The sequence below is a fragment of the Trachinotus anak genome, unplaced genomic scaffold (genome assembly GCF_046630095.1).
Source record: "Trachinotus anak isolate AG129_WGS33_773 ecotype Australia unplaced genomic scaffold, CSIRO_AGI_Tana_v1 ptg000012l, whole genome shotgun sequence".
Taxonomy (NCBI): domain Eukaryota; kingdom Metazoa; phylum Chordata; class Actinopteri; order Carangiformes; family Carangidae; genus Trachinotus; species Trachinotus anak.
Window position 1 is genome coordinate 22912543 of NW_027273863.1, and position 13677 is coordinate 22926219.

Here is a 13677-nt window from a genome sequence, read left to right on the forward strand (position 1 = left end):
TTTGATTGACTGTGGCACATTTACAGTACAATGAATACTCTGTAAAATAGTATCATAGTATTGTATAGTTGCTTATGGTGTAGTGTGACAGTAGGGACAACAGAAAGAACAGCATTTTGACTAATTGTGGCACATGTACAATAAGGTATTTCAGTAAGAAGTGGAGCAGAATGTAGTGTAGTGACCTGTAGTTTAGTATAGTAGTGTATATGTATAGTGTTGCAGTGTAATGTGGAGTATGGTTTAGTGATCCAAACAACAGATGAAAAATAGCGAGTTATAGTATGTTATGACTGGGTGTAGAAAAGTATATGAGAGTGTTGTGTAATATGGCGTAATAAAAAGTGTAATTTAGCAGGCCCTAGAGTAAAGTAAAGTAAAGAACAAAGTTTATAGCACAGTAGAGAGCTTGTGGATAATGTGGAGAGACTGATTTCACTTCTTCACATTTCAGCTTCAATATGATGAAGATGCCAAACGTTTCACACATGCAAAGCACTGCCTGCTTTATTATTTGATATGAGCACAATTAGAAGTTTCTTCCAGCTGCTATACCAGTTCAGTCGAAAGAATCACTTATGGCTCCAATATTGTCGGCATTGGACTTCTTTAATAGATAAATTCATTTGTAATGAAAGTGTGAATATAAGTGGTTGCTCTGACAGGTTTATTTGCATCCTCATAAATCACTTAGTGATCCATTTGAGGTTATTAGTTTTATTACCTGATCTGCAGAAATGTCAGAATAACATGCAGCCGGTCAGTGGAGTCCTGTGGTTGATAGTTAATGTTATTTATTGAGAGAATTTACAAGTATCAGTCAGCAGCTTCCCAGTTTGGACCTCTACCACTGTTGCTCAGTACTTCATTAGAACGTATTTGCGTTATTCCACCACACATACCATCTCAATAGTGAACATGTAGACTAACACAGTCCTGTGGTTTTGACCAGAAACAGAAACGAAAGCGTCGTCACAGCCCTGACGAAGAAAACAATGTTTAAATGTCATAAAAATAGGCACTTTTGGTTTTGATAGTCTTATGTCACACTTATTACCATTTTGCATGTATTTGCTTTACGCTAAACAGTGCAATGCTTTATTACTCTATATAATAAATGGCTACCAGCTTAATTTCCTGAGTAAACAGCCCTCACTAATTACACACAGGAAGAAATGGCTCATCCTAATGAAGTCACACAAGGAAGTGCCATACATTCTTCCATGAGCCACCGTTGACAGCTATACACCATGCGTGACCTGTGTTACCGTGTGATTTCAGCATGTTATTAATGTTGTTATGGTTCGGGTGACTTCCTTCACCGTTACAGAATCACAATAATTTTGGGAGCTGTCCGTCCCGGTACACCCAGGAGCCTCTGCTCGAGCCACAGGCCACTTTTGGTTTCTCTTAAGAGGCCGTCGGTGCTTTATACCCTCCAGGTCTCCAGTATAGGACTCTTGTTGCATGCCAGAGGACTGAGGTGGTTTGTGTTCCTCTGAAAGTGGACACCTTTCAAATAGTGTTACATTTCAAGGCAACGTATGCTAGCTAATCTGGGTCACTTTATCTGTTTGTATTTGCTGCAGGTATTTAGTGGAACAGCGATAGCCACGAAGAACATTTTATTTTAACAGTTTTCCTGAATGGGCGGCCGTGTTTGGCGAGAGCTGGAGTCCGTCGGTTTGAGTCGTATTTATAGCCACTTAAACTTTTGTGTTTGATCGGGTCTGTGGTATGACACAAGCTGACAGTTGGTAATTTTAGACATAGTTACAACTCAGTGGAAAGAATCTGTAGAGTTCAGGGTAGGTTTTGTAAAACGCCTGTGCAAAATAATAAAAATCATTTACATTAAATGTTTCATATTGGTTCAGCTTTAGGGTTTTGTTTCAGTGGTTAGGTGCAGATATGATAAAGGATTATGCTTGTCAATAAACTCTACTCAGTGAAAACTATAGTCACTCAGTGAATACAGATGGGACAGTTGCTTTGCTGTAAAAAATCACACCTGATCTAATTCAAATCAGGTGCAGTAAACCTGAAGCATTAAAGCTTTATAAATCAAATGCTTGATTAAAGGATTTATGGTGGCGAGCAAATCTTCCAAAATCATCTTTTTTTTTTTTTTACAACGTTTTTTTAAACTTAACAAGACATGGCTTGAAAATCCAACAGGGTCATACATAACAAAATTAGATTTATGTTAGAGCTGAAACAATTAGACAACTAATCCATTCATCCATCTGCAGAAACTGTACTTTTACTAATTGTACAAGTCATTTTTCAACAAAAATACCTGGTTCTTTTCTAGTCAGAGTTTATGATCTGATTTCTGGGATGAAAGAGCTGAAAGAGATTTCTTAATCTTCTATAATAATAAACTGAATCTTTAGGTTTTTGACTGTCCGTCAAACAAAACTTTGAAGGAGATCATGTTGGGACCTGGGAAACTGTGATGAGCATTTTTCACTCAATCAGACAGTTTATTGATAATGAAAATATTGGTTGAAGCCCTAATTTTCATACATGACTGATGCTATCACAGAAGTAAATGTTCAGACCTTTAGCCGAGTCTTTAAAAAGATTCTCTCTCCATATTTATAAGATTAACGTAGTTCTTCATCCATCATCCTATGCAAAGCAAGAAGATTTATGTTGATCAAAATGAGGCCTAGCTGTGATGTGACTGGAATTTAGCTTCCTTCAAATGCAACTTGTGTTTCAGACATGGGAAGTCAAGTACATGATATATTTAAAGTAGATCGGAAGTGATGAAAGATATCAGAAATTTTCCACTAATTAAACCATGAATCACTGAGTCACTGGAACAGTGGGTTATTATAAGACTCCTCTAGTGAACACAATAATATTTTTCAAGGTGCTATTAGTGCAAAACTGCCTGTAAAAATGCAGTAACTTACAATAACAAAGGCATTATTAAACACGTTGGACCAGAAGGCAATTCAGAAAATCTAAATTCTTTTAATGGAGTTCTTATGGATTTTATATGTTCGTACATGAGTTCAGGGATGGGTACTGGAAGGCGAGTTCCTATTATTTCTTGGACAGGAAGTTGCTTTATTGTTAGGTCTCTTGGATCAGATTCTGTACAGGCCTGTGATAATATCTGTTACAGCTTTCCTAGAAGTCCTTAACTGGCTGCTTCATATCTCAGCCTTATCAGCCTTCATGAGCCTGAACAACAGGCTCCTAGCAATGTAGTACACTCCACAGAAATGATCACTGAAATCAGGTAGGCCATTAAATGGCTCGTTGGAAGTCACTGTTTGTCATGTCTCGTCAGTTTGGTTTTTTTTTTTCCCCCTTTGTTTTTTGAGCCACTATCCTTCACCCGAGACCATATTTTGGAAAAGCTTACTCATCCACAGAGGTGCACAGTGGAAGGAATAGCCCTGCCCCCCCCCCCCCTTTAAATGCAAGTAGAGTCGGGTGAACTTTGCTTCTGTCTAAATGGGTTTTATCATTGACTTGACTTCATTGAACTTTGCTACTAACTGCACAGAGTTCCCAGCGAAAGTAATGACCAACAGAACGTACTGGAGTTTGAATTATTGTCATACTGATAGCAGGGCTGCAATGTGAATTGTCCTGATACTTCACTCGGCTAAATCAGAGCCACACCACATCAGAAGGACATTGGACTGTGCTTGGTCTCCCGGTTTTGCTTACTGTATAATTCCTGCTTTATCAAGAGCCTCTGTCCCTCAAGAGACTGCTATAAAGTTCTTTCCGGCCTCAGGAAAAAAATTTCAAGGAGCCTAATTTTAGCTGGATATCATTTGGACGTGTGCCCCGTTTTTACAGTACATGCTTCAATTACAGTCAGGGCTAGTAAATAAGTGTGGGAGATTTATACATAGAAAAGGGCTCTTTCCAGTGTCAGATACTCTGAGATTTATTGTAACAGTTCACTGGCAGTTATAATCTTTACCCTGCCAGAAAGCCCATGTATTTGACTGCATTTAATGTATTTATTAAAAGGCAACACTTATGCAGAGCCTCTGTTGTATTTCCAAAATGCAACTTTACATTGTTGATAGTTGATTAGCATCTATTTTTAAGGGCCCTACACTGCCAGAGTAAGGACATCAAATCCCAAACCCTGGCAGTGTGGTTGGCACTTTTGCAGTACAGGTTTGCTATTGGCCTGAAAATACTAAAAATATCTTTGTCAGACTTTGAGAACAGATTTTTTTCCTGTAGTGGAGTATTTTTAGATTGTCTTATTGCTATGTTTACTTAAGAAAAGGATCTGAAAACGTCGTGCAACCCTGCACGTGCACACATACCAACAGAGGAGTTAATTATGGAATATTTCTGCTCTTATTTCCTACCAATGTTGTAACAATAGTTTGAAGCACTCTCCTCTCACGACATGTTGTTTTTCATTTCAAAAGTTTAACCACTTGACACAAGATGTCTCCTACTTCACTGTGAAGTACATTCTCAGTGTATGGGCTTCATGTTCCCACATTGCAAGTGTGTAAACTGCATATTGAACCATGATTCTTTTCCAGAGAAGTTGTTTATGTAAAAAAAAAAAAAAAAAAAAAAAATCCTGCTCATATGTGCACGTTTCAAACTCAGATTTAGGGGGAGCACGGAGAGAAGCTTTTCCCCCCTTCAGCAGATGAATGTGAAAACTGTTTTCAGGCATCAAACTCTGCACAGAGAAGCTCAAACATCCCGGGGAAGTAACAATAAGCGAAACATATTTTTGAGCTTGGGGAGCCTTTAAATGAAATTTGGCTGTTGAAAGGTCAAACTTTCACAAGTGCACACATTCTTCTAGTCTAGTTAAGAGGAAGCCATATGAAGCTAAATATACATATCAGACAGTACTTCCTAAAAAAAAAAAAGGAGGATAATTTATGCAACAAAACCCTGTTCTGTATCATTCATGGGAAACTGATAGTGGTCACAGCATGTGTTGCAATCCTGCCTCTGACCACTAGAGAGTGGTGTGGGCCAGTCACTTGTTTTGACCTTGCTCTCTGAGGTGGGGAGACAGGATTTCTTTTTTTTTTTTTTTTTTGTTATGGTAGGGGTGGGGCTGTGGTGGTACTATTTTCACACCACTATAGGTGAAGTGAGGGTTCCAGTATTGATTTGCATGCTGCACAACTTTGTTGCACTCATTTTACTACATGAAACTAGTATTTGCATTGTGTTTGCATAATGGACATAATAACAGCACACTCCTTGTCATATGTTACACAACAAATCATTCATGGTTGTCTCATGCTATTGAGTGATCTATGAGTGTTTGTAATATAAGCGTACAGCACAGCGTACATGAAATGATTGTTTTTGTCTTACCAGAGTGTAACAGTTTAGAGCTAATGGCAAGTTAGCTCACCATTAGCTCAATGTTAAGGCCGACCTAAGTTTTACCAGTTACTCTTGAATGAAATGTGCTGACAGAGTAGCAGTAATGTCAGTGCTACCGCTACCTACAAAGGGTAGTGTAAACGGAAAGTGCAGTGTTGGATAGTGAAGAGTCAGACCTTAACAAGTCCACACCCCCATTTTGGTCTGGTGGAGAGGAAGCCACAGCAAGCTAAACATAAATGTCAGACAATGCTCACAACAGTGACAGTTTTTCTATTTCCTCCTAAATGTCATAACCATAACTGCCATTGCCAGACTGTCGCTGATGCAGTACCTGTTCTGTGTTTCAGAAGTTTTTTAGGTACAACTTCATCACATGTCACAAACATATTTATTTGTCTGTGACAGTATAGTAAGTGTTATGTAATGTTTTTCATAATGTGAGGCCCTACAGTAGTGATCTGTGGTTGTAAGGAGGTGAGTTTACAGTATTTACTTGTCTTTTGCAGGTAAAAGCTGGTTAATTGTTGCAGAGTCAACAGAGTGGGCCTGCAGTGTGTTCACACTGAGTGGAATTGTTAAAACTATTTATCTTTAATATCACTTTTATTTACAGAAGTGGAGCAAGACAAGTATATTCACTGTAAGAGTGACAATGTGCTTAATATGGAGTGAACTTCATTATTATGTTTCTTTTTTACACCAAAGGTATCACTATAATGTTCTTGTATTATCCTTTTGGTGTAGGCCCAGTAATAACTGGATGATGACCTAACCAAACTGAATATTAGTTTTATTTCCTGTGGTACCATTACAATTTTACAGAAGGTATATGAATATACTGAAGATGATATACTGTGTATAGCTCATTACTTGACTGTGATATTTTGTATGATTTGAATCCAACCCACTTTTGTTTTGTTGAGGATTTGCAGGATGCAAAGTCCACATAAGCAACGACTTCCTATCTTGTTTGGCGTGTGATCCCGCCCCCTTCAACAAACTTTTAGAGGCTTGAAATGGTAAAATTATCCAGCAATTCACACAAAAGGTCTGAAAAAATAAATCTTATGACACCTTAAGGGGAGTCCCAGCCCTCAGGTTGGTAATTGCTGGTCTATAGGACAGATTCATGGTTGTCAAAGGAGCCTGAAATAGACACACATCAGGTGAGAGTCCCAGTTTCTCCTGCAGTGGTGGAAGAACTACTGAGATCCTTGACTACAGTAAAAGTACCAATACCATAGTTTAAAAATATTCAAGTAAAAGTCCTGTATTCAGATTTACTCAAGTATTGTACTGTACAAGGTGCTTGTACATGATCTTAGTAGTTCTATTAAACACTAGTTTATACTTCTACTTCATCTGGTAGCTGTAGTTACTAATTACTTTGCACATATAGATTTTACAAACAGAGAATATGACCAGTAAATACAACATGATGCAGAACTATAAACACCAGCAGTATATAAAGTAGTAGCTTAATTTGCTAATATATAAATGCAAGTATTCAGATCCTTAATGTAAGTAAAAGTTGAAATACTGCAGCATAGAAATACTCCATTACAAGCCCATCAAATTTGCTCCAGAACAACCATCTGCAACTTTAAAATGTTACTACAATAATCAGCAATAATCAGTTGTGGAAAGTAACAAAGCACATTTACTCAAATACTGTACTTGTACTTATTTTTATGTACATTTCCTGCTACTTTATACTTTTATTTCTCTACACTTCATAGGCAAGTAGTGTACTTTTTACTCCACTACATGTATTTCATTTCTTTAGTTAATTTACAGATTCATATTACTAATCCAAAATAAAATCAACAAATAAATTCTTATGTATGGTTATAGGTTAAGATAAGTCTTAACTGATCCTTAAGGGGGGATTTATAAGATACTCCACAGTATATAAAGTAAATATAATGACCCCCACCTTTCCAGCTACAACATTAAAGTGATAATATAACAATAATTATAATCCAATAATGAAATATTAGATATAGTAAAACATTATTCTGCAGTGGTGGAATGTACAGTAACTCAGTACATTTACTCAAGCAATCTACTTAGCATTAATTTGTGGTTCTCGCACAGTACCTTCGTATTTCCATTTCATCCCCCTTTATGCTTCTGCTCCTCAAAATTTCAGAGCACTTGTTTGTCCACTACATTGATTTGACAATTTAACAGCTACCGAAGGGATGTACAAGCACCTAAATGTTTATACAAAAGTACAATACTTAAGTAAATGTACTTAGTTACTTTTCATCACGGGGACTAGTTTAATGTCAGTATAATGTTATAAAAAAGCAGCCGATTGTAGCCACTAATTTACAGAATTAATGTCCCTCCTTCGCAATTTCCATTTGTACAGTATTGACATTTTTGCTAAACTAACGTGTCACAATTGCAGTTTCTTTATGTAAAGGAAATCAGAGGTGGACAGTAACTAAATACACTTACTCAAGTATTGAATTGAATTATAATTTTGACGTATTTGTACTTTATTTAATGCCATGAGGTATTTGTGATTGCGCTACTTTATACTTCTGCTTTACTGCATTTCAGAGGGAAATATTCCACTTGTTCTCCACTACTTTTATTTCACAGCTATAGATTTTACATTCCAAACATATGATCAGTTGATAAAATATGAAGCACTGTCATATTAAACCACCCGACAGTATATAAAGCAGTTACAATAATCTCCACCTTCACCACCTACATCAGTAAATTGCTTCTGACATATTTATGCAGCAATAATAACAGTTATTGAATAATACACAATAATATAACTGACAGGTGTCACTCTGGTGCATAATGACTGCTTTTACTTTTGATACATAATGTACATTTTGCTGATAGTACTTCCTTTAAAAGTAAAAATTCAAATCCTTGAAGTACTTGTAACTCTCACTTAGTGACAACCATGAAACTACCATATAGACCACAGATTTGAATATAGAACTGTCACTTTAATGGAGTATTTTTACACAGTGCTATTGCTGCTTTAACATAACTAACGGGTTCCCAGACTTATTTTAGTATTTAAAAAAAAAAAAAAAAAAAAATCCCTGAGATAGGTAAAGCCCAGCATACACACACATACACACACAAACACACTGTAAAAGGGTTGCCAGTTTGGGCCAGGGCCACCTCTCCGACTGGAGGCCAAGAAGAAGAAGAAGAAGAAGAAGAAGAAGGAGAAGAAGAAGAAGAAGAAGAGACCCAGCCCCTCCTGTAAACCAGCAGAGAGGCGACCGGGTCTCGGGTCTACTTTTGCCGATTAGTTTTGATGGTTCCTCTCCCTTCGCCACACAAGTTATAAAATGCTCTATCAGTGCGGGTTGTTAATGTTACAGTTTAACGGAGGTTTGTTTTCCACCTCCTCCTCCACGGTCCACGGCTACTTCCTGGTGCCACAGAGAGAGGCAGTGCTGAGTTAAAGAGACAGAAATACTGATAGAAATTCAGATAGAAAAAAATACGGAGAGAAGAGAGGGGTTGGAGACGCGACAGGAACAGTTGACTGGATTCCCGGGAATTGAAAACCCTCTCTCTCTCTTCTTATTTATATGTTTTTTGGGGGGTATTCCTCTGTTTAACCGAGTCGTCATTCTTCGGCGGTTGGTAAACTAGCAGGCGGTTTGGATGACGGTTGGCTGCGGCTGAAGCGGAATTGTAACGGGGAACGTATTCCTCCCTCCGACGGAGAAGCCTCGCAGAGATTTTTCCCCCCCTTTTTTATTTTTTTTATTTTTACAGCAGACTCGTTATTGTGATATTTTCAACCACAATATCATCCCCTGGTGTTATTTTCTACATACATTTTTTTTTTTTTAACGATTCCACAAGGAAGGGTTAGGGCGACGGAAGATGGGTTGTTTGGGCAACAGCAAGACTGAAGATCAACGCATCGACGAAAAGGCACAACGAGAGGCTAATAAAAAGATAGAAAAACAGCTGCAAAAGGAAAGACAAGCTTACAAAGCCACACACAGGCTCTTATTACTGGGTAAGGCTGATTTATGTGCGATAGGCTATGTGAAATGTAAGCTAACCGTAATCCCTTTCGTTTACCGAACACGTAGCCCCATTTGACAGCGCTAGCAATAATATGTCATGGGGGTGGATATTGATGGAAGCGAGGCTCCACCAGAGCCTACAATTAACTGGCTTCATTTCCAAAACATTTTTTTTTTTTTTTTTTTTTGGGTAGGGGGGTAGGAGGAGGAGGAGGAGGAGGTGGGGTGTGGGGGGGTAAGCTTTACGCTAACCAGGATATCCTCGTTTGTGGTGATATTTTTTTTTAAATATATATATATATATATATATATATTTTTTTTTTGGTCTATTTTCGAAGGTGCGGGAGAGTCCGGAAAAAGCACCATTGTGAAGCAGATGAGGATCCTACACGTCAACGGCTTCAACGCAGAGTGAGTCCTGCTCAGTGCACTTATCAAACAGCAACGCTAACGCCTCGACATTTACACCAAAGCTTATTTTATTTTATTTTATTTTTTTATTTTTTTATGGCTTCCCTCCTAATGAATAACACTGTCGAGGGCCGGAATATAGCCTGTGAATGGATTTTCCCCAGGCACTGCAGCGCCTGTTGGGCCCAGTATCCCATGCAAAGCAGCTAATATCTTTCCCCTCTTTCTCTCTCTCTCTTTCTCTCTCTTTCTTTCTCTTTTTTTCCCCTCCTTCTTCTTTTCGTGTACATGTACCGCTATCATACATATGCGAGGATCTCGGTGTCACACAGATGCCAAATAATTCACTGTTTCCTGTTTCATGTGAGAGGGTGAAAGGTTGTGATCGACACAGGCCTATTGATGATTTGTTTTGCTGCAAGGCCTTGCATGGCATTGATCTTACCAGTGGTCTATTTTAAACAGGCCGAGTACATGTCAGAGTCCTGTAACTGTATAAAAATCCTCTTTATGTATAAATTCAAAGTGTTTTTTTTTTTTTTTAGAAGAGGCTGGATTTTAGAGGATAGGAGGCATGATCTTGCATTTTTAAGATTAAAAAATGAGAAATCTTGACTACAGCACATCATATCTCTTTACTTTTGCATTTGAATGAACCTCATCTTGCATTTCACTGTTACACGTCCTCCACTGGCACATATCCCAAGCATCGACACCTTTAATGTATGTATACGTGCATTAAAATAAAGTCTAACCTCTTGTCTTACTCATAACCACCTTGATGATGAATCTTTTGTTGTCTGTTGTGGTTCTTGTTTTTTGTAAATGTTGCCTCACACATCTGTTCTCTCCCAACGCAGAGAAAAGAAACAGAAAATCCAAGATATTCGGAAAAACGTGAAGGATGCCATAGTGGTGAGTTTTATCTGTATTGCTTCCCCAAATGTGCTCAATGTCTGTGTTGTTACACTGAATCCCACAGCAATCCCATTTCACTGATTATTATACAGGCTTACCATCAGATTTTTTTGTCCTGTATTTATCCTGCTTAATGCTTGTGTGTTTTTGTTTTTTTTTGTTTCTCCCACAACTTCTGCTTTGTAGACTATAGTGTCTGCGATGAGCACTTTAATACCCCCTGTCCCGCTAGCCAACCCAGAGGACCAATTCAGAATCGAATACATCAAAAGCATAGCACCTCTCTCTGACTTTGACTATTCACAGGTAAGATGATCACTGAGTTTCTGTGAGAGTGTGTGTGTTTGCAGATGAGGATGTGTGTGTGTGTGTGTGAGAGAGAATGAAAGAAGGGATAGAATGGTATAGATGTGCTTTTTATGTCTTTCTTAATGTGTGTTTGTGTTTGCGTGGGTGTTGGATGGTATATGATAAGAGCATTTGCTTTTTTTTTTTATGGCCAACAATGTTGGTCTTAGGGATATAGCTTAGGGTTACAGATGTAATTTTGCTGTAAAGGCCTCATGATGCCTTTTTAAAAAATTTACTCCTTTTCATGAGTTTTTTTTTTTTTTTAAACAAACTAAAGCTAAAGGTCTTGTCTTTGCATTTAGAAGTTTGGAAGAATGAAAATGATGAATAACCTGTTTGAAATCAACAGTGTCAAGAGCTTGTTAATGGTTTGATCCCCCCTTCAGAGCCAAAGCAGATGCACGTACTGTATGTGGATTTGAATGCAAGTCGGAGCATATGGGATTCTCTTCAGTGTGTGATCAGCCATTCAATAGTGTGAGGTCATGTGTTGGAAATGTAGATAATGTTTTACATAATTTTGAAAGTGTTCCTTGTTTGACACTGATTGTGCAGCGCCGCCAAGCAGGAATGACATATCAATACAGAGCTATAGATAAACTCATGGAGGTTTGGATATTTTTAATTTTTTTATTGGTGAACTTTGGAACCAGGTTAATCTTCTTCTGGCGTATGGATCACCACCTTTGCTGTTGGTTGTACTGGAGTTGACAATGACCCCTTTTTCTCATCATGTTTTAACTGAGGTACCAAACACTATTGAAGATTCAGCTGTTACTTTCTAGGGCTGAAACGATCAGTCGATTAGTTGATCGACCAAAAATTACTGAGCAATAGTTTTGATAATTGATTAATTTTAAGTAATTTTACAAGCAAAAAATGGCAAAGATTCCCTAGTTCCAGCTTTTCCAATGTGAGAATTTGCTATTCTACTTTGTTTTTATATTACTGTAAACTGAATGTCTTTTAGTTTTGGACTGTTGTTTGGAAGAAACAAGACATTTGAATGCGTTAGCTGGGGCCTTAGTGATGGACATTTTCCACTATTTTGTGATACTTTTTAGACTAAATGATTAATTGATAAAGGCTTGGTTCATCTTAAGGAAAATATTTTATAAAGTTAGCAGTTCTTCACCATTTTAAAATAAGAAGTGGAATCAGTTTCATATGTGGTTTTGAACCTTTGCTATCATATGGTGTCTGACTTTTCCAACAAGGCCTCAAAGTTTGGATAATGCTGAGGCCTTGTTGACTGGGCACTCAGTGGGTTTTTTTGGTTCTTGCAGTCCTCAGGTCTGAACCAGGCCATGAAAACATTGCTGTGCTTTGTCAGTACAGTAGCACTGTTTTTGCATTGCTACTGTACATCTTAGCATGATGTTTCTCAGGATCCCTCTCAGCTATTTATTATTTAATGGCACATCTTAGGGATATTCATTAAAAGGGTTTGGGTGTTAATTTCCTGACAGGACCCAACAGTGTTAACAGGGCAGCAGTCGTCTGTGCTGCTGTGATGTTGTGTTGTGTGAGGGCCGGGGCCATGGGGAGAGCCGGCGTTGAGTTCCCAGGCCCGGCCAGGCCAACGGGAACAACATGGCTCTGTTTGGAGTGTCTGTGCTTGTCATCAGTCTCAGGCTTCACTTGTGCCGTCAGTGTCACCACTACATTGTCACTTAGTGCCACCAGGCATGATATCCAATACAGCAGGGCAGGAACACGGTCAATCAGTAACCTGTGGCTTTCACCTGTTGGCGCCGTTTTGAAAAGTGGAAGCACATTTTACCTGGAAACTTTTGGACAGATGATGTCATGGTGAACCAAAGTTCATTGATTTCTAATCTTAAGGGGAAAGCCAACTGTTGAGAAACATGGTGTTGCAATGAAATAAATTGTAGCAGTTATCTTGTGATAAGGTGTTGTGATGGGTGAGAAGAAGTAGACAATCATTTTTGACTTCCTACATTTCCCTGAATGACTTGCTGTATATGTGTAGGTGGAGAGAACGATGGTAATAGCTCAGCCTGTACTAGTTGGAAATTTTCTCCAGGGCTGCAACTATTGCAGTTATTTTTATTATCAGTTAATCTGCTGATAGTTGGTTTGGTAAATCTTATAGTCGATAAAATGTAAGAAAGTAGTGAAAAATGTCCGTCACGGCTTCCTGTAGTCCAATGTGATGTCTTCAGATATCAGTCCAGAAGTCAAGATAATTTGATTTATAATGATGTTAAATTTAAAAAAATCTGCAAATTGTCACACTGGAGAAGCTGAAACCAGCAGCTGTTTTGGTTTTTTTTTTTTTTTCTCAAGAAGTGGCTCAGATGATTTATTGATTATCAAAACTGTTGCAAATCACTGTCTCTCAATCGTCTGGTTGACTAAACAGCTAATTGATTTATATATTCAGTTTGCTTTCTTGGCTGCTGATACTCTTTGAAAATGTCCTCAACTCAATTTAATAGTTTTTTGTTTCTGCACATTTTTTTTAAAACTAATACAGAATCTGAGAACTTTGTATATTAATGGTTAAAAAAACATTTTAGCTGTTTTCTTTCTCTCTCAGCTGAGTAAACGTCGTGTTTTCTACCTTCTCCCATGATAAATGTGTATT

General features: G+C 38.0%; 1 protein-coding gene across 2 annotated transcripts in view; it reads left to right on the top strand.

Annotated features, from left to right (window-relative positions):
• Nucleotides 1–13677, top strand: part of gnal2 (guanine nucleotide binding protein (G protein), alpha activating activity polypeptide, olfactory type 2) — a 47074-nt gene that overhangs the window by 1651 nt on the left and 31746 nt on the right. The window contains exons 1-4 of one of the 2 annotated variants that reach the window (XM_071491357.1): nt 8455–9376; nt 9725–9797; nt 10658–10712; nt 10902–11021. In XM_071491357.1, the coding sequence (XP_071347458.1) occupies nt 9238–9376; nt 9725–9797; nt 10658–10712; nt 10902–11021 (387 nt within the window). In that variant the 5' untranslated portion in view covers nt 8455–9237. Of the gene's footprint in view, nt 1–8454; nt 9377–9724; nt 9798–10657; nt 10713–10901; nt 11022–13677 lie in introns of those variants that run through there. The other variant, XM_071491356.1, reaches the window with a different exon arrangement.